Source organism: Amyelois transitella, chromosome 30, assembly GCF_032362555.1.
Source record: "Amyelois transitella isolate CPQ chromosome 30, ilAmyTran1.1, whole genome shotgun sequence".
NCBI classification, from domain to species: domain Eukaryota; kingdom Metazoa; phylum Arthropoda; class Insecta; order Lepidoptera; family Pyralidae; genus Amyelois; species Amyelois transitella.
This window is the reverse complement of record NC_083533.1, coordinates 1152455-1174462: the sequence shown is the minus strand read 5'-3', so window position 1 is coordinate 1174462 and position 22008 is coordinate 1152455. Positions and strand designations below refer to the sequence as shown.

The following is a 22008-nucleotide window of genomic DNA, read 5'->3' as shown; positions in this document are numbered from 1 at the left end:
CTTCTCCATCACTTTGTGGTTGTTTTAATACCGCTCCTAAGCCCAGTATACTAGCATCAGTATAAATATGTATAGGTAAATCCGGATCAAAAATTGCTAAAACAGGTTTCGAGCAAAGAATTTTTTTAGTGATTTCGAAAGATTCTTGACACTTTTCTGACCAAATAAATTGCTGTCCTTTTTTTAATAAATTATGTAGTGGGTTTAATATTATTGATATATTTGGTATATACTTTCCATAAAAATTTATTTTACCTAAAAATTGCCTCACATTTTTTTGTGACTTCGGAACCGGGAATTCTTTTATAGCAATTAAATTATCCTTTAATGGAGTGATTGTTTTGTTTTCGATGATATGACCTAGGTATTTCACTGAATTTTGAGCAAAACTACATTTCGAAAATTTCAATCTAAAACCTTCCTTTGAAATTGCCTCTAATAATAACGATAAATGTTTAATATGATCCGAGAAAGTCTCCGAGAAAACCAGAATATCGTCGATGAACGTTACAGTAAAATTTGATAATTTATGTTTACGTATAATGCTACTTAGAATTCTCTGGAAAATCGCCGGAGATGTCTTTAAACCAAAAGGCAAACAAGTCCACTGATAATGTCCTTCTTGTGTAACAAACGCTGTCTTCTCTCTATCCTCAATTTTTAATGGTATTGACCAGAATGCTGAATTTATATCAAGTGTTGAAAAAAACTTACATTTGGTTGTCTTTACCATCAAATCTTCTATCCTTGGAAATGGTTGTGATTGTGGAACCACAATTTTATTTAACTCACGAAAATCTATACATAATCTTGTTCTTTTCCCATCTTCTTTTTTATAAGCTAAAGTTACTGGCGCAGCAAAAGGACTATAAGACTCTTCTATCAATTTTTCTTCTAATAGTTTAGATACTTGTTCTTCAATTTCCTTTTTATCTTGTATAGTGCATCTGTATGGTCTCTTACTACAATATTTATCCACCATTAAATCAATATGAGCTTCATACCCCTTCACAGTGCCTATATCATATTTATCTTTTGCGAAAAGGGACTTATATTTGCATATCAATTTATCTATTTCAGATTGCTTTTGAATATCTAAATGATTAACAAATATTACAAATTGGTCTTCTTCAATATGTTCATTAAAGTTTATCATATACTCTTCTTTGTTTTTCATATCTCTTCCGTTTTTGTTAGACTCTTTAATCATTTTTCCTATATATTCTTTATCTTCATTTGTTTTTAAATTGAGTACAATTTGAGCAATTTCTAACTTTTCATTTTGAGCTAATTGAAACTTTTTTATACAGTCTAGACCAACTAAAAAATTATACTTAAAATTTTCTTTATCTATTACAAAAACATCCATATTCTTCTCGATATCAAAAATCTTTATCTTCAATGTTACTATCCCTAATGTTTTTTTCACACCATTAATCGTTCTTAAATTTGCAGTTTTAATAGAAATATTATTGTTGCTTGATAGATTTTTTAAACATAACAATTTAGAATTTATCAAGGAAACATTTGATCCCGAATCATAAATACCAGTTGTTTGTAGAGTATCGTTCAACAATAATTTAATCTTGATTAATGGTGGTACAATCAGTTTTTTGGATCAATTTCATTTAATTCGGTTTCTAATTCAGAATTATTAACAGTTCTTATGTGTTCTCTTTTATTATTATAGCTATTATTTTTAAACCAACATAATGATTCTGGATGATAACGAGAGCCTTTGTTTTCCTTTTCACAAATTCTGCATGGTTTATAATTACTATCCTTTTCTTTATTTTTATTTCCCAAATTTCCGGCGTTATTATTTAAATATTTTTTATTTGCTAGATATTCCAATCCCCGTATATTATTAAATAAATCTTTAGTTTCTTTTATATTACATCTATCAATCTTGTCAGCAATAAAATTTGGGAGTCCAGTAGCAATTAAATCAATAAGAATTGATGAATCCATTGTTTTATTTATCTCCAATAAAAGCTTTTCTTTTTTTAAAGCATACTCCATTAACGACCCTTGCCTATATTTAAACAAAATTGCATATCTTACCGGAGACCACCCTCTATCAGCAAATGTTTCACAGAAGTTTTCTTTCCAAGTTGACCATTCCGAATTTAATGTATATTTTATAAGCATAGAACTATACCAGTCAAGACTAGAATCTTCTAAGAATAACCTTAATGCTTCAATTTTAACAGAGTCTTCCGTTATACTCATACGAGTACATTCCATTTCGAATATGTCCAACCATTGTGTTACATTTGAGGTTTTTTTATTAAATTTCTGCAAAACAAATTTCTCTGTCAATTTCTTTATATTATAGGATTTTCCAGTCTCTTTGTTACAGGCGTTGAAATTTTCAAAGAATTTTGTCATTGCTTCTTCTGAAATACAGGACGCAGGTTTTTGTATGTCACATTCCTCTAACAAATATCCTTTAAACTGCATATTTCCATCCTCATCCATATATGCTCCTCTTATCTCCGGCGTTACACGTATCCAAACTTGTCTTTTGTCATGTCTTTTATGTATAGTATCTTTTAATTTCAGGTAAACTTGAGTTTTGATCACTTGTTCATGTAATCTAGCTGGTTGAAGTTTTTCAGGTATCAAATAAGTGTGTTTCTCAAATTCCAATGAAGTAATGCAAAGTACGTTTGTTTTTGGGTCATTTTCCATCGCTTTTATTACGAATTCAAATCGTATTCTCTCCATTGTGTAAAGGTTAGCGAATATGTCGTTTTATAATGATATGAATTTGGTGAAATAATATTCTGATGTGTTGCTCTAAAAAGAGAAATTTATTATTGAAAAGTAGAACGCAAGACAAAACACTAAAACAAAAACAACTTAAAAGTAATATTCTTACCTAAAAAGAGAAACGACATATAATGCAATTATTTCACTCTAAACTAACAAAATATGGAACTTATTTATTTTAACTAATTTATTTATGATATTTTGTAATTCAATTTTATAGTCTTGAGAATATTTGAATTATTTTTACCGGTTAATCAATTGACAGTGACATACGTCACAAATATTCTAAAATCCTATGATGAACCAAAGAGTTCAACATATCTGATGAACCAAAGAGTTCATTACATATATATTTATTTACTAACTAGCTTTTTAGTCTGCGCGAATTTAGCGCCACCTACAGAAAAAGCGCGGCCTATTTAGCGCCACCTACAAGAAAGCGCGAATTTAGCGCTACCTACATTTAGAATACAGGTTTTTCGTAAACGCCATTTACGAATGGCGACAAATTAGCGCCACTTAAAATAAAAAGAAAATGATCTTTAATGTACTGAAATTGGGTTCGTATGAAATTACTATCAACATCATCACTAAAAGCAAAGTCGTTTCTTGCGTCTGTCTGTCTGTATGCTAAGATCTTTAAAACTACACAATCGATTTTGATGCAGTTCTATTTAATAGATAGAGTGCTTCAAGAGGAAGTTTCACATATTGAAGTCACAACGTTTAAATCCTATTACACCTACCACTGCATCCGCATATAATAAACGCTACCCGATCGAAGACGGGGCGGGTCGCTAGTTAGAAAAAAAAAACGAAATATACTGACTTGGATTTTGCCGCGTCCCATCCAGCCACGAGTAATTGGTTGACCACAACATCTACAGGTATATAATCGGCTATATTCTCAGCTGCCAACGGTAATCGGCGGACGACACCTGCGAAATGAACAACATACATAGGTCCATATGGTCACGTCTATATCCCTTGCGGGGTAGACAGAGCCGACAGTCTTGAAAACCGACTGAATGGCCACGTTCAGCCGTTTGGCTCAATAATAGAATCGAGACTCAAATAGTGACAGGTTGCTAGCCCATCGTCAAAAAAAGGAATGCAAGTTTGTAAGCCTATCCCTTAGTCGCCTTTTACGATATCCATGGGAAAGAAATGGAGTGATCCTATTCTTTTTTGTATATATTGTATGTAATAAATAAATATATACGGGACAAATAACACTGATTGAGTTAGCCTCGAAGTAAGTGCGAGATTTGTGTTACGAGATACTAACTCAACGATACTATATCTTATAATAAATACTTAGATAGATAAAAATCCAAGACCCAGGCCAATTAGAAAAAGTTCTTTTCTCATCATGCCATGGCCGGGATTCGAACCCGGGACCTCCCGTATCACAGACAAGCGTAGGTACATACCGCTGCGCCACAGAGGCCGTCAAACATACATACATATGTATACATACATACATACATATGGTCACGTCTATATCCCTTGCGGGGTAGACAGAGCCGACAGTCTTGAAAACGACTGAATGGCCACGTTCAGCTGTTTGGCTTAATGATAGAATTGAGACTCAAATAATGACAGGTTGCTAGACCATCGCCTAAAAGAAGAATCCCCAGTTTGTAAGCCTATCCCTTAGTCGCCTTTAACGTCATCCATGGGAAAAAGATGGAGTGGTCCTATTCTTTTTTGTATTGGTGAACCGGGAACCACACGGCACGTAATGAACAAAAATATATACATATATAAAACTAAGAGGCCGCCCGCGACTTAGTCCGCGTGGAATCGTTCCCGCGGGGACTCCGGCATAAAAAGTAGCTAGCCTGTATGTTATTCTGGGTCTTCAGCTATCTACATACCAAATTTCATCGTAATCGGTTCATTAGTTTATGCGTGAAAGAGTCACAAATTTCCATACTGACATCCTGACATACTCACAAACTTTCGCATTTACATACTTATGTGCCGTGTGGTTCCCGGTACCAATACAAAAAAAGAATATGACCGCTCCATCTCTTTCCCATGGATGTCGTAAAAGGCGACTAAGGGATAGGCTTATAAACTTGGCATTCTTCTTTTAGGGCGATGGGCTAGCAACCTGTCAATGTCATCGTCAAACCAAAAAGCTGAACGTGACCCATCAGTCTTTTGAAGACTGCTGGCTCTGTCTACCCCGCACGAGATATAGACGTGACTATATGTATGTTTGTATAATCACGTCTAAATCCTATGCGGGGTAGACAGAGCCAACAGTCTTGAAGACACTGATAGGCCACGTTCAGCCGTTGTGCAATTGGATGTGTTACCGTGGATCCAATAAGGGTTAGGTTGCCCTCCGCAATCAGACGGGAGTCGCTTCGTGTAAAAACCTGACTCACCCAATCCAGGGTCCATGGTCAAAGGCATACATACCCCGGGCTCCTCACCAGAGTTGCGAGGATGCGACCGGGACTAAAGCCAGGAGGATGCGACCGGGACTAAAGCCAGGAGGATGCGACCGGGACTAAAGCCAGGAGGATGCGACCGGGACTAAAGCCAGGAGGATGCGACCGGGACTAAAGCCAGGAGGATGCGACCGGGACTAAAGCCAGGAGGATGCGACCGGGACTAAAGCCAGGAGGATGCGACCGGGACTAAAGCCAGGAGGATGCGACCGGGACTAAAGCCAGGAGGATGCGACCGGGACTAAAGCCAGGAGGATGCGACCGGGACTAAAGCCAGGAGAATGCGACCGGGACTAAAGCCAGGAGGATGCGACCGGGACTAAAGCCAGGAGGATGCGACCGGGACTAAAGCGAGGAGGATGCGACCGGGACTAAAGCCAGGAGGATGCGACCGGGACTAAAGCCAGGAGGATGCGACCGGGACTAAAGCCAGGAGGATGCGACCGGGACTAAAGCCAGGAGGATGCGACCGGGACTATAGCCAGGAGGATGCGACCGGGAGTAAAGGAAGAAGGGTTTACCTTTAGCAGCGCCCATGAGGAATCCTTGGGGTCCCACTTTGGAACAAGTCCAGCCGGGTACCGGCTCCTTCCACGACGCCACGACTAAAAACAACAAATAGTATGTTACAATATAAAAACGTTGAAATCACACAAAATTTCATCAAAATAGGACTAGTGATACGAAAGTTATCGAGTCACTAAATGAATTTTTAAATGTATATAGGATCTGTCAATAGATTTTCTATGTTCTATGGGACAACAAAATAGGTTAAGTAGTTTTTGAGGAATTTACAATATTGTTAAAAAAAATAAATGTATACAACGTGTAACGGAAAGGGGTAATCATATGAAGTGGGTGGATACTATACCTTTAACAGATTCTTCCTACATCTACTACTGGTCCTTATCACCATGTTCATAAATGCATGTCAATAAAATACATACATACCTACATATAGTCACGTCTATATCCCTTGCGAGGTAGACAGGGCCAACAGTCCTGAAGAGACTGACAGGCCACGTTCAGCTGATTGGCTTTATGATAGAATTGAGATTCAAATAGTGACAGGTTGCTAGCTCATCGCCTAAAATCCTATCCCTTAGTCGCCTCTTACGACATCCACGGGAAATGAGATGGAGAGATGGAGTGTTCCTATTCTTTTTTATATTGGTGCCGGGAACCACACGGCATGTGAATAAAATTTCGCAATAAAATTTAATTATTTTAATGTATACAAACGTGGCAAATCACTATTGAGGTCAACAACCTCATTTACAATTAACTAAAACTTAAGATCGGACTAAAACATAACTTCAGTATAATTATAACTAATATTAATTAATAGAAAGAAAGAAACTATTCTTAATTATTCTAATTTTAGGGTATTTTTTTTCTAATTTCAAGCCTTGTTAAAAACTCATCAATCCAATCAAATCTCAATTAAAATTCTAATCATGTGATGTTACTTAAACGGGCATGTTTCCCATTTCTATCTACAAAAAACATGATTTTCGTCATGTAATTTCATCAATCCGGTGACAATGTGGAATGGTGAGTTGAAAATATTGTTGATTTATTTTATATCCACTATCATACATACATATAATCACGTCTATATCCCTTGCGGGGTAGACAGAGCGAACAGTCTTGAAAATACTGATAGGCCACGTTCTGCTGTTTGGCTTACTGATAGAATTGAGATTCATATAAAGTGACAGGTTGCTAGCCTGTCGCCTAAAAGAAGAATCTCAAGTTTATAAGCCTATCCCTTAGTCGCCCCTTTTTTTTTTTGGACAAATTACACTGATTGAGTTAGCCTCGAAGTAAGTTCGAAACTTGTGTTACGAGATACTAACTCAACGATACTATATTTTATAATATAATACTTATATAGATAAACATCCAAGACCCAGGACAATCAGAAAAAGTTCTTTTCTCATCATGCCCTGGCCGGGATTCGAACCCGGGACCTCCGGTGTTACAGACAAGCGTACTACCGCTGAGCCACAGAGGCCGTCTACGGCCTTTTACGACATCCATGGGAAATATCTACTAACAACTTTGATTAAGTCTTCATCCTCTTCACTTTTAGTCCTGGTTGCATCCTCACCACTCTGGAGAGGAGCCCGGGGTATGCCTTTGACCATGGACCCTGGATTGGGTGAGACAGGTTTATACACGAAGCGACTCCCGTCTGACCTCCGCAACTTTTGCAGGGGAACCATACCATATATCCAAATAGTAACAGGTTGCTCGCCCATCGCCTACAAGAGGGAATCTCAATTTTTTATGCCTATCCCTTAGTCGCCATTTACGAAATCCGTGGGAAAGATATATGTAGTGGTTCTATCCAAAAGTGCCGGTAATGACGCGGTACTCGGTAAGCTAATATTGTAACAGGATTTATTTGTCCACAGACGCGATATTTCTTTTAATATTCCAAACGATTTCTGTGCATGCGGAACCTCATTTTGAAGTTACGGTTTGTGCAAACGATGGTCGGACATATTCTTTTGAAGATCTGAAATCCGCTCAATCAGAGCAGCCTGATTTGAAGCTGCTCCATGATGGACCGTGTTCTAGGACTTTTGAAGAATTTGCAAAAACCTATGACAACAAGCTACTGTTAGAGTCGAGTGATACAAATTTTCCGTTCAACAATAATGATCTACCATTAAATTTGGCTACAGCTCATGATAATGAAGTACCTGTATACACGAGAGTTGAGTATTTAGACAAAAATCAAATGGAACGCGAATTGTGTCGTGACGATCCAGAAAACGACATTTGTACAAAACATTTGGCCCTTGAGAACGTCCGCACGGTATGTGGCAATGACTTGAGAAGTTACGATCTTGAGGATTTCAAAATGCTAGTACTGGTGAATGAACGGTTGAAGATTCTCCATGAAGGCCCATGTTTTGTAGATTTAACTTATGATGTCGGAAAATCGCTGCTTCGTATGGGTACCACGACACCTCTAGGACTGCGAACAGTTATACATCATTATTATTGGAGTAAAGATTTGAATAGTTTAACAGATTTAAAGGCGGAACCACTCTGGTGGTGGTGGCCAGTCGGTGGGGGAGGTGGCGGTGGCGGGGGAGGAGGTGGCGGTGGGGGAGGGGGTGGAGGAGGAAGGAGCAGGCCATGTCGGGGAGGACAGTGCAAATTAAGAACCAATGAAGGAAATGCAAAACCACTCTGGTGGTGGAAACGCGGTGGGGGAGGTGGCGGTGGTGGGGGAGGAAAGGGCGGTGGGGGAGGGGGTGGAGGAGGAAGAAGCAGGTCATGTCGAGGAGGACAGTGCAAATTGAGTGCCAATGAAGATGAGTCGCTGTTACCGGTTGAACATCACCATCATCTTAGATATTACTACGGAGATGGTGGAATAGCGAAACCACTCTGGTGGTGGTCACGTGATGAGGGAGGTCGCGGTGGTGGGAGAGGAAAGGGCGGTGGAGGAGGAGCTGGCTGTTGGAAAGGGGGAGGACTCCGGATATGTTCGAATGGACGGTGCAAATGTGCCAATGAAGATCAGTCGTTGAAGGCGGAACCACTCTGGGGCGGTGGGGGAGGGGGCGGAGGAGGAGGAGGAGGGGGCGGAGGAGGAGGAGGAGGTGGTGGTGGAGGCTATAGATACTTAAGCCATAAAGGGCGACCGGTAATTGAACATTATCATCACTACTACCCAGAAGGCTACTCTGAAACTTATGTAGGTGAGCTTGGGGAACCTGGTGCGTCAGCTGGACATAGAAACCCAGGGCGGCTTGGTCAAGGCTATGATGGAGGTGCCAGAGTAGACGGGAGATCTAGTGGATGGGGGATTGGAAACGGGATGCCGGGACGCCTGGGGGGGAACGCTGGCGGTCCTGGGAGACCGGGAAGGTCTGGGCAGAAGGGAGGCGGAGGTGGAGGTGGAGGACACGGCAGGCCTGGAATGTCAGGACGTCCAGGAGGATCCGTCGGTCCTAGGAGACCGGGAAGGCCTGGCCACCAGGGAGTTGGAGGAGGAGGTGGAGGTGGAGGTGGGGGTGGAGGTGGAGGCCATGGCAGTCCTGGATGGCCAGGACGACCAGGAGGATCCGGCAGTCCTGGGAGACCGGGAGGGCTTGGCTACCAGGCACTTGGGGCACCAGGAAGTCCGGGGTTGCCTGGTGGTAATTGGGGAGGTGGAGCAGGTGGAGCAGCTGGAGGAGGTGGTGGAGGTGGCGGAGGCGGGGGAGGACCTTATGGCGGATAGGTGACAGCTGACAACATGGAGGAGAGGGCAACGCTGAAATTGATATTTGATTAAGACCTACAGCCGCAGTAAAATTGCGCACGCGACGCCCTTTTAATCACTCCACAAACTATATCTTTACCGTTTCACGTTCATAATGAAAAGCGAAACGGCAATAGTTTTACCCGAGAAGGAAACAGAGTCACAGACACACAACAGAGTTCTAAATCTAATGACAATCTCAGAATAAATATGCACTGCTTTGAAAACTTTATGCTTGTGACGTTACATTTTATACACAAACATATAATCTTGTCTATATTCCATGCGGGATAGACAGTCTTGAAAAAAAAACTAAAAGTTCACTTGCAGCTGTACGGCTTAATGATGGAATTGAACGTCACATTCAATTTGTAATTGTCTCTGCGAATTGGCGAAATGTTTCCAAACCCACGTGTTTCATATTTATTTCAATTTAATCACGGCCATTTTTGTTTTAGTTACAAAAGTTTCATTATATATTCATTATATAAGAATCATAAATAATAATATTGTCATATTGTTGGCAGATTATTATGTTACTTTGAAAAAATCAATTTCAAATTGCAAACTATTAAAAAGGATGTGTTTTTAATTAGACATCTTGTTTTCTTATATATAATAAATATTCTATAAATAATTTATGTAGTTATAATTTGCGTCGTAGGAAAACATACTGACAAAAATCTGTTGAGAAAACACTAAGTACGACATAAACTAAATATTTATTGAAAATGTATGTACATAATCATTGACAAAATTGTGAGACCAAGGTAAAAAAAAAATAATCATATAAAACCGTGTGGTTCCCGGCACTAAAGAATATTAGTACCACTCCATATCTTTCCCATGGATGTCGCATAAGGCGACCAAAGGACAATATTGTAACATCTGTGAGATGAACTTCTAAATAGGTATAACTCCAATTCACCTGCAAATCGCTGCCCCATTAGTGATAAAATCTCATTTTGCTTTATGTAATATATTTTTTTTTTGTCATATTTATGTGGTCAATAAAGAATTATTGTATTAGACTCTTGTGTTTTTAATATATACATAATTTTGGAATGAGCATGATTATAAACTAAAATTAAATTCACAATAATAATGCCTCTAGTTTTATATTATTGTTCATTTCGTGCCGTGTGGTTCCAAATAGGACCATCTCATTTCCCGTGGTTGTCGTAAGAGGCGACTAAGGGATAGGCTTTTAAACATGGGAGGCGATGGGCTGGCAACCTGTCACTATCTGAATCTCAATTCTATCATAATCCTATCGCCTGAGAAAGAATCCCAAGTTTGTGAGCCTATCCCTTATGCGCCTTTTACGACATCCATAGGAAAGAAATGGAGTGGTTCTATTCTTTTTTGTATTGGTGCCGGGAACCACACGGCACACGGCACTTAACTATATATGTAAATTATATTCACTTACTCATAGTGGGCCGAACTATTGTGCACGGGAACATATCAGCACATTTGACCACTTCGTGTTCAGCCAGATGTTTCGTGAACGTGTATGTGTTTGGATGTGTCTTTAGAAGTCTGAAACAAGACAAAAAAACACAAATGTTTCTTAAGGAATCTATTTCTCATGGATGTCGTACAAGCCGACTGAGGGATGGGCTTACAAACTTGGCACTCTGTTTTTAGGCGATGCGCTAGCAACCTGTCATTAGTTGAATCTCAATTCTATCGTTAAGCCAAATAGCTGATCGTGGCCTATCAGTCTTTTCAAGACTGTTGGCTCTGTCTATCCCGCAAGGGATATAGACGTGACCAAATGTATGTATGTATGAGTCTGAAACAAGACAAATACACACATTTTTCTTTAAGAGTCTGAAACGAGACAAAAAAACACACATTTTTGTATACCGGGACGAACACACATTATCACATTGATATCCCTTGCGGGGTAGACAGTGCCAACAGTCTTGAAAATACTGATAGACCAGCTTCGTTCATTTTTTGATTTTTTCAGCTGTTTGGCTTAATGATAGAATTGAGATACAAATAGTGACAGGTTGCTAGCCCATCGCTTAAAATAAGAATCCCAAGTTTGTAAGCCTATCTTTTGTCACCTATTAAGCCATCCGTGGGAAAGAGATGGAGCGGTCCTTTACTTTTTGTATTAGTTCCGAGAACCACACGGCGCTAGTGAAGTGTGTATACATACATACATACAGACATAAAATCACGCCTCTTTCCCGGAGGGGCGGGCAGAGACTATCTCTTTCCACTTGCCACGATCTCTGCACACTTCCTTCGCTTTTTTTTTTTTAAATACTTATATAGATAAACATCCAAGACCCAGGACAATCACAAAAAGTTCTTTTCTCATCATGCCTTGACCGGGATACGAACCCGGGACCTCCGGTGTCACAGACAAGCGTACTACCGCTGAGCCACAGAGGCCGTCAAATCTTTATCTTTAGCCACATACATAACTCTCGTCATGCAAGCTCGGCGGTTTCGGGTACTTTTGACCTGACCCTTTACCAGGAGGGAACCACACGGCGTTAGTGAAGCTTGTATAATCACTACATAGTATAAAACAAAGTCGCTATTTTAGTCTGTTTGTCTGTATGCTTAAATCTTTAAAATTACGCAACGGATTTTGATGCGGTTTTTTGTAACAGGTAGAGTGATACAAGAGGAAGGTTTTATGTATAATAACATTTATAATTTTGCACCCGTGCGAAGCCGGGGCGGGTCGCTAGTATAAGTTAAAAATCACTCACTGAGGTTCTATATCGTCCAACGCTTGATCGCTCATGCTCTTGACCATTTCAATGACTTTCTCAGCGTCAGCTGGCGATTCGTACACTTTCTCGTGAGCCTCGTTCAGGTAGGAGTTCACAAAGGCCGAAGACACGTGGATTAGAACCTGTGATAATAATTTTAATCATCAATCAATTTGGGGTGGAAACAACATTTTTTTTTTGTATGAATTTATTTCTCATGGATGTCGTAAAGGCGACTAAGGGATAGGCTTACAAACTCGGGATTCTTTTAGGCGTTGGGCCAGCAACCTGTCACTTTTTGAATCTCAATTCTACGTGTATCATTAAGCCAAATAGCTGAAAGTGGCCTATCAGTCTTTTCAAGACTGTTGGCTCTGTCTACCCCACAAGGGATATAAACATGACCATATGTATGTATGTATGTATTGAAATGAAAAAAGTGCCTGTAAAGAACTATTTTCTGAAAAAAAAAAAAAAAAAAAATTGATTTCCATTTGGTCTTCATTTTAGCAAGATTAAAAAAAATTCAGGTTACCTACCTTCAGATCCTTGATCTGCCGACACAATTCCGTCACTTGTCTCGTCCCCAGCAAGTTGATCTTCACCGTGGGCCGCAAGTTCTCCTGAAAACGATCATCAAATCGTCATTATGTTTTAAAAAAAAAGTAGAAGTGTGAAGTTAACTGTGCCGTGGTGTGGTTCCCGGCACTATACAATTGTATCACTAAATATTTTTCCCATGGATGTCGTAAAAGGCGATTAAGGGAAAGGCAACAAACTTTGGTTCCCGGCACTACACAATTGTACCACTGAATATTTTTCCCATGGATGTCGTAAAAGGCGACTAAGGGAATGGCAACAAACTTGGGATTCGTCTTTTAGATGATGGGCTTGCAACCTGTCACTGTTTGAATCTCAATTCTATCATTTAGCCGTACAGCTGAATGTGGGTATTCAGTCTTTTCAAGTCTGCCATGTACAAAAATAAATCTATGACATTAGCACCATTTACAAAAGGCAACGAATTAAATGTCACCTACAAAAACCGACGAATTTAGCACCACCTGCAAAAAAACTACAGGTTTTTCGCAATTCCCAGGAAGGAACTATAGTCTTTATAGGGATGTAAGGTACCCTATGTCCTTCTAAAGACTCTTAATTATATGTATGTGATATTTCACAAAGATCAATTCAGTAGACAGCCAGTGAAGTGGTTACAAACAAACAAAAAAATAAATAGTGCCGTGTGGTTCCCGGCACTATTACAAAAAAGAATAGGACCACTCCATCTCTTTCCCATGGATGTCGTAAAAGGCGACTAAGGGATAGGCTTATAAACTTAGGATTCCTCTTTTAGGCGATGGGCTAGCAACCTGTCACTATTTGAATCTCGGTTCTATCATTAAGCCAAATAGCTGAACGTGGCCATTCAGTCTTTTCAAGACTGTTGGCTCTGTCTACCCCGCAAGGGATATAGACGTGATCATATGTATGTATGTATGTATGTAAAAAAATAAACTCTGTTATTTATTTGACGAAATATTCGTATTGACATAATTAGTTCTACATTCATCCATGTTTTTGATGTAGACAATGTGCATTCGTCCACGATTTAGATTTAAGAGATCTATATTTGTAAATTGACGTCCGATGAAAATGCTGCAGCGTAGTTTGTTCCGCCGCTTCTTCTACACATGCGCTTTGGAAGCGGTAGTAGTTATAATTAGATTTAAGTAATGTGACGTCAATAAGTGATACATGGTATTCAATTTTGAAAATGAATCTATTCTATTCTGTAACATTAGTTGGGATAACTGAGGAGTCAAATAATAATTTACCTGAAAGTCGAGTGTAGCGGCCGAGTGCACCACAACATTCACATTGTCGATCAACGTCTGCCGATCCTGAGCGCTGAGCCCCAAGCCGTCCTCGCCCACGTCCCCCGATATAGCCACCAGCTTCTTGAAGACATCAGTTGTACGGCTCTCTATCAACTTCTCGAATATCTATAAATGTTACAAAAAAAATATCAACAAAATTATATACATTTCGTAAAAGGCGATAAAGGGATAGGTTTGTAAACTTAGGATTATTGTATTAGGCAATGACCTAGCAACCTGTCACTATTTGAATCTCAATTCTATGATTAAGCCAAACAGCTGAATATGGCCTATCAGTCTTTTTGGGACTGTTGGCTCTGTCTACCCCGCAAGAGAAATAGACGTGACTATGTATGTAAGAATGTGGAGTAAAAAGATAACTCTGACTTTCATTACGGGAAAGAAGCATGGATTTGCGTTAGTATTTAACTTTTCACTTACCCATGGTTGTCATAAAAGCGACTAAAGGAATAAGCGTATAAAAAAATCTTTGATATCTATTAATACCGAAAATCACCGGTACGAAATCCTATGTAACTGTTGAACATTGGAAATTTGTCTCAAAATATATTTACCGGATTCTTGGGGAACTCTTCGAGCCTTTGCGATATTTCCTTGCCTTTTTTCGGCCTCATCAGCAAATACAGTTTGCCGACGTCAGGGATAGACCTCAGTATCTTTTCAATAAGACATAACCCGACGAAGCCGGTGCCACCAGTGATGAAGAAGTTCTTGCCTGAGTAGAAGGCGCGTATTTGGGACTCGTGCTCGCTCATGTTGGTCGTGTTTCTGTAAAGAATTACACTTTGATTTTATGTATTTTTAATAGTTTTTTGCTTTCCGGTACAATGATTCGTTTTGATTTCGTCATTTGAGTAGTTTCGTTTCGTATTGTGACATTGATGGCACTTTGACATTGACAACTTTGACAATGATTGATGTATATTAGCGTATTTTTTTTATTCGTTGTGACAATCAAACTTCATCTTAAAGCTTATTTTTGCCTAAGTTGAGTTTGTTTTGTTTTTGAGTTTGTAGGACGGAAAGCAGTATGGTAATGAAGGATGAAGGCAATAAATTTATCCCATAATTATTACAATATACATAATATAGTCATAAGTAAGGGATAAATTAATAGTGTATGTAACCCAGATATATTATGGAAGGATAGGAAAGAAATAAGAGCTATATTATATTAAATCAGTCAAGGAGATAGTATAATAATTACAAGGCAGAGGAGCACGGAATTCTATAATGAAGCGGTAAAAATTTCTTCTTTTTTTGTTTTTCTTCTTTTTTAGGCTTCATTCTTCGGAAACAAATGAATATTTTTATTACGATTCACATTCATCAATTCATTATCTATATATATAAAACTCTTCCGTTACTGAGTGACTGACTGACAGACAACGCACAGTCGAAACTACTGGTCGTAGACAGCTGAAATTTGGAATGTAGGTTCCTTGGGATATGTAGGGGAGCACTAAGAAAGGATTTTTGGAAATTCAACCCCCAAGGGGGGGAAAAGGGGTAAAAACGTTTCTATGAAAAATCTTATTCCTTGGGTTTATAAACTTGAAACTTGGCATGAACACGTACATAGGCAAGTAAATACGTTTGACATTATAAGTTTTTTCAAACTACCCTCCAATCGTGATTTAGGGGGTGCGATTGGGTGACTGATTTATTAACGCACAGCCGAAACCGCTCGGTATAGGAGTCTGAGATTTTGAACAGAGGTTCCTTTAGTAACATAAGTGAGCACTAAGAAGGGATTTTTGAAATGTCAACCCCCAAGGGGGGGAAACGGGATAAACTGAGCCGGGGCTGCGGGAAAGTTCTAACGAGATACCGTGGCCCCGGAACGCAAAGGGCAACTGAAGGAACGAGGTGGGTTTTAGTCAGTAAAAGTCTGACACTCCCTTCCGTTCCACCCAGAGCGGGAGAGGTCATTTGATGATTTCCCATCCTTAAAAAAAAAGACTTTGTATGAAAACTTTCAGTCGTCTCTTTAACATACATAATAACATACATAATTATGTACATACATGCATAACATTAATAACATCACGCCTTTAAATCCCTATTTTGTGTTAACACTACCCATACAAACAGCTACGAAATTTGTCCGCATCCATTTTCACCTAAATTCTTAACGTTAATGAGATTTACTTTTTATTATCAGGTCAACCTAATAGCCTCACATGTACGTATAACTTCGTAAGAATTTTCTTTCAACTCCTAACTACTATACTTCAACTGTCTGTACTGTCGAGATCATTAAAAAACGCTATATATAACCGAATTACACGTGGGCGAAGCCGCGGGCGGAAAGCTAGTTAATAAATAAGTTTAAGACGCTATTATTAGTTATTAGACTTATTTGCATACTGTAATGAAGGTAAAACATACATACATACACAAATCTCGCCTCCTTCCCGGAGGGGTAGGCAGAGATCACAGCTGAATAATAAATAAATAGTAAAATAAGTTATTATAAATATAAGAAAAATGTTGTAACCATATAAAAAATAATAAAAATTCTGGCCAGCGTTAACAACACTCTGTATAATACAAATTATAGTGTATGTTTAATTAAGTACTTTTAAATAAACACTGATTTCGTGTTGATTTAATTTGAACAAATCCTATAATTGGCTATAAAGGTATCACAATGCTATTATCACGTATTAAAATTCGATCAATGATAAGTAATAAAAAATGCGTTGGACAATCTGGGCGGGTAAGTGCAATTGTTAATCATAAAAATATAATAAAGTCTTTTCTGATTTGAATAGTGATATTTGAATATTTACTTGTGCCGTGTGGTTCCCGGCACCAGTTGAAAAAAGAATAGGACCACTCCATCTCGTTCCTATGGATGGTGTAAAAGGCGACCAAGAAATAGGCTTATAAACTTGGGATTCTTCTTTTAGGCGACGGGCTAGCAACCTGTCACTATTTGGATCACAATTCAATGTAGGTACCAGTGCTTCCAAATGCATTAATTACGCATTTAAGACGTATCTACACTCGATTCCACCAGCGACGCTCCACAAGCTACTGTCTTTTAGTAGGTAAATAACTACCTATTTATTTTCAGATTTAATATTGTCCTACCAAATATTGACAACATTTGGGTGGGCTACATCGTCAGAGGTATGTGGGTGGTATCCGCGTTCGGGTCAACGGGAAACACCTAATTTGAAACTGTCTCATAATGGACCATGTTTGAAGCCTCAAAATTTACAAACAGTTATGTCAAAACCAACCTTACAATTTTGCGGAAACGATGGACGCACGTACAATGGAAAATCAGAATTTCAATCCGCAAAATTGGAGCAACCTCATCTTGAAATATTGCATTCAGGGCCATGCGTGTTGAAACTACCCCTCAAATGCCTCGGTTGTATTTACGAAATAATACCGAAGATTAAGAAACGGATAATATTTTATGTGTCTTCATCGACTTCTTGTTCTTCATCGTCATCCACTTCTTCATCTTCATCCACGTCTTGTTCATCTGAACGATAAAAATCAACGGAAAAAGTTTGAGGTGGTGACTTGCACAGACTGGCAAGGACTGTAGGTCGCGCGTTCATTTATTTATTCATTCATCTATTCATTCATTTATTCATTCATTTATTCATTCATTAATTTATTCATTAATTTATTCATTCATTTATTCATTTACTTATTCATTTATTTATTCATGAAAAATAAGAATGTACCTTTATGTGGTTTTTAAGATGACGCATTGAAGTATTTAGTTACAAGTATACCTCAATTTTCTCAACAATGACTTAAAAGTGCAGAATGAAATTAATTGCTTTGGATTCTTCTTTTAGCCAACGGTTCACTATTTGACCTATGATTACTAATTTGAATTTCAATTCCATCATCAAACCATACAGCCGAACTTGGCATTTCAGTCTTTTCATGATTATTGGCTCTGTCTACCACGTAAGGGATAAAGATAAGATTAAATGTGTTTCTAAACGTTTCTGTGTATATTTTTTGTCGAATTTGATAATTCTGGAATAGCGATATTTCGGCTCGACCGCCACCAAAGGGAAGATCTTCCGCCAGGCTGGTGTGACGCCTGGGGAACCGCGCGACAGACGATGTTGAGTCGGAGGTTGTATTTATGCAATCCGTGAAATCTTTGTTTGCGCGATTTAGAATCTTCGCTGCTATTGGCTGAGCGCGTCAATTTCATAGCGATGAATTGGCAGTTGGTGTGTGTCATGAGTGACGTCGTCACACCATCTTAAGCCTGACAGCTGAACGTGGTCATTCAGTCTTTTCGAGACTGGCGGCTCTGTCTACCCCGCAAGGGTAAAGACGTGATAATATGTATGTATGTATGAATGAGATACAAAGTGAACTAGCTAACAATCTATGGTCACTATATGTATATGTAATCAGATAAAAATAGTGACATACCTAGGTTGCTAGTTGACTGTTGGCTCTGTCTAGCCCGGAAGGGATAAAGACGTGATGAAATGTATGTAGGTTGCTAGTTCATCGCCTACAAGAGTAAACCCAAGTTTACGTCTTTCCGTCTTTTGGATACTGTTGGATCTGTCTACCCCGCAAGGGATATAGACGTGATTATGTATGATTGAATATGGGAAGACCTAGACGAACGTATCTTGATCAAATTAAGGACGTCCTGGTAAAGGGTCAGCTCAAAAGTACCGGAAACCGCCGAGCTTGCATGAAAAGAGTTATGAATGTGGACGAAGCAAAGGAAGTATGCAGAGATCGTGGCAAGTGGAAAGATGTAGTCTCTGCCTACCCCTACGAGAAAGAGGCGTGATTTTATGTGTGTATGTATGAAGTATCCAAGTGGTCGTATAATCTTCTTCAGCGTTACGCCAATTATCAATTATTAATCTGAACGAAGTTCTGATAGGAATTAATTTTTAATTTCACCGTCTATTCTCAAATCTGATATAAAAGCTATTTTGATAAGAAATTAAATAGTATCTAACCAGTACTCATCAATAATGTATTTGCTTTTTTGGGCCGGTAAGTTAACATTTATAGGTTCAGCTCTATCCCTATTTAAATTACCTACATTTCAAACTTAACTTATATGATTGTAATATCTTATGGTTTCACAACGTCTAATAAATTAATTATAACAACGTTTACTCCTTAAAAACTACATATAGTATAGAAAGTAGGTTTATTATACATTATTTGTTATCACCCACACAAAGGTTCTCTGCTTAACCTAATGGTAGACTGTTAGATAATGCTATTAGCATTAAGTCCGCCTATTGTACTTTACAAATAGTAATAGTTCCGATTAAGAAAAATAATAGTTTAAAAAAAACTAAAAAACTACGCTTTATTGCTAATCAAACTAAAAAATAGAAAATAAAATTTAAAGACAAAGGAATTATAAAACAGTAGTAGCAAGTCGAACAATCGGTTATAGTCAATTACCTCCGATTAAAATTATAACAAAATTAAATTTATAAACAAAACAATTGAAATCTGAGTAAAAAGCGTGGGGTGCCTGATGTAGTAAATATTAAAATCATTCTATTAGCATATATTTATGACAAGAGAGTTATGAAAATGAAGTAAAATGCACCCCACGCTTTTTACTCTGATTTAAATTGTTTTGTTTATAAATTTAATTTTGTTATAATTTTAATCGGAGGTAATTGACTATAACCGATTGTTCGACTTGCTACTACTGTTTTATAATTCCTTTGTCTTTAAATTTTATTTTCTATTTTTTAGTTTGATTAGCAATAAAGCGTAGTTTTTTAGTTTTTTTTAAACTATTATTTATTTTCTATTTTTTAGTTTGATTAGCAATAAAACGCCTAGTTTTTTAGTTTTTTTATACAATTATTTTTTGGTAGAAGTGTTAACTTCCTACTACTTCTACTACGCTGTATAACTATCTTACTAGAAATGACTTTCGCAACCATGCGCCCATCGCCAGAGGTTTTCACAACTAACTTTCTTAAAGTTATATGTGGCCTGATTGGATTAAATCTCATAATATTCTCATCATCATGATTCTTTTTTAGGCGATGGGCTAGCAACCTGTCACTATTTGAATCTCAATTCTATCTTAAAGCCCAATAGCTGAAGGTGGCCTATCAGTCTTTACAAGACTGTTGGCTCTGTCTACCCCGCAAGGGATATAGACGTGATTATATGTATGCATGTATGTATGATGATTGTTAAACCCAGTTGAAAAGAATTTTATAGTGATAAATCACTGTTAATAATATTTTTGACTATCCAGCAAACATAACAATTTTCGATTGTGGCCTTGCCAGGAATCAAACCACAAGATTAAGAGGCAGATTGATACAGGAACAAAAATATTTCAAACATACCTCCACTGCCTTTACAACCAGGAACGCAACAATGTTTATCTGAAGACATCGTGGCACTTTTGTAGTAAAATCTGTCTTTCACAAAAACAAACACAAACTTGGGACTCCTATCTCAAATAATCAGGTACTTTTTACAGGAGTCCTATCTCAAAATATCTGCACAACACAGTGAACACAGTCAGAGTCCAATCTCAGATGATAAAATCACACGAATATCCGGAAGAACAAAGCTCGACTCAACGGAAGATACCAAACTCCAAATAACGACAAGTTATCAGCACAAAACAAAGTGCAAATAGGTAAATACACAGGCACCGGTAAAAAAACAGAAAGAAAGTTTACAGGTGTTAGAATCGAATTCAAAACTTACTGCAAAACTTATTTTACATAAATAAACAAACTGTCACTCATTTTCCAAGCGAGTATTACAGTGTTGCTATTATAAATATGCAAAAGTTACATAATGTTAATTCAAGAATCGCATTAATATGTTAAATACGTATTAAATATCGCAAAGTTCTGTAGGTAGTAACTTTATTCTTGTAAATTTAGTTGTTCAATTTTCATTTATTACTTTTGTTTTATTACTTATATATTTTTTATTGTTTTAAAATATTCTACTAATTCTACTATTGTTTCTAATGGTAATTCTAAATGGAGCGATGCGATGAAATAAAAAAGCCTCAGGTTAATAGTAACATTATATGGAAATATATTACATCTCTTTTTGGACTCCTTATACGTCAGAACTTCTTGGTTTCTTGTATGGAGATTACTGGCACTGGTGCTATCTCTGTCTCTCTTACTCTCATACGAAGGATCTAAAAATGAATTTATTAATCCTGGCAGTTTTAATAAGGATAATGAGAAACTCTTATCAAAATATTGCATTGTCATCGGTCCTTGATACGTGTGCAAAGTTTCAAGTTGATCAGACGTTTAGAAATCAGTGAAAATTAAGCTCAAAGATTCCGTTACATACATACATACATACATACATACATACATACATACAACCCAAGCTAATAAAAGCGTAGTAAAAAAAAAAAACTACTTTCAATATAACACGCCTAGAAGGCGTTCCATTCAAGATGTGATTCATTGTTATTTGGAAAATAGCTGGAAGAAATTACAAATGTCGCAAATATTCCCTATAGTTTTTAAATCTATAATAATATAATAAAGCTGAAGAGTTTGTTTGTTTGAACGCGCTAATCTCAGGAACTACTGGTTCGAATTTGCTTTTTGCGTGGAATTTTTTATTTTTCTTTTATTTATTTTTTAAATTACCTATTCAAATTTAGTTAGCCTCGATGTTAATTTGAGACTTGTGTTACGAGATACTAACTTAACGATACTATATTTTATAATAAATACTTATAATTACTCGTATAGATAAACATCCAAGACCCAGGCCAATCAGAAAAAGTTATTTTCTCATCATGCCCTGGGCGGGATTCGAACCCGGGACCTCCGGTGTCACAGACGAGCATACTGCCACTGCGCCAC

General features: G+C 37.8%; 1 protein-coding gene and 1 long non-coding RNA gene across 3 annotated transcripts in view; one reads left to right on the top strand and one right to left on the bottom strand.

The window, feature by feature from the left end:
• LOC106143145 (putative fatty acyl-CoA reductase CG8306) overlaps positions 1-22008 on the bottom strand; it is a 96626-nt gene that overhangs the window by 9786 nt on the left and 64832 nt on the right. Inside the window, exons 2-8 of one of the 2 annotated variants that reach the window (XM_060952964.1) lie at positions 14704-14917; positions 14087-14254; positions 12788-12871; positions 12246-12391; positions 10940-11049; positions 5762-5845; positions 3605-3713 (exon numbers count right to left, since the gene is read on the bottom strand). In XM_060952964.1, coding sequence (XP_060808947.1) covers positions 3605-3713; positions 5762-5845; positions 10940-11049; positions 12246-12391; positions 12788-12871; positions 14087-14254; positions 14704-14904 — 902 coding nt within the window. In that variant the 5' untranslated portion in view covers positions 14905-14917. Of the gene's footprint in view, positions 1-3604; positions 3714-5761; positions 5846-10939; positions 11050-12245; positions 12392-12787; positions 12872-14086; positions 14255-14703; positions 15019-22008 lie in introns of those variants that run through there. The other variant, XM_060952963.1, reaches the window with a different exon arrangement.
• On the top strand, positions 16841-18131 carry LOC132903791 (uncharacterized). The gene is made up of 2 exons (XR_009657485.1): positions 16841-16871; positions 17232-18131. It is a non-coding gene; the product is annotated as an uncharacterized LOC132903791 (long non-coding RNA).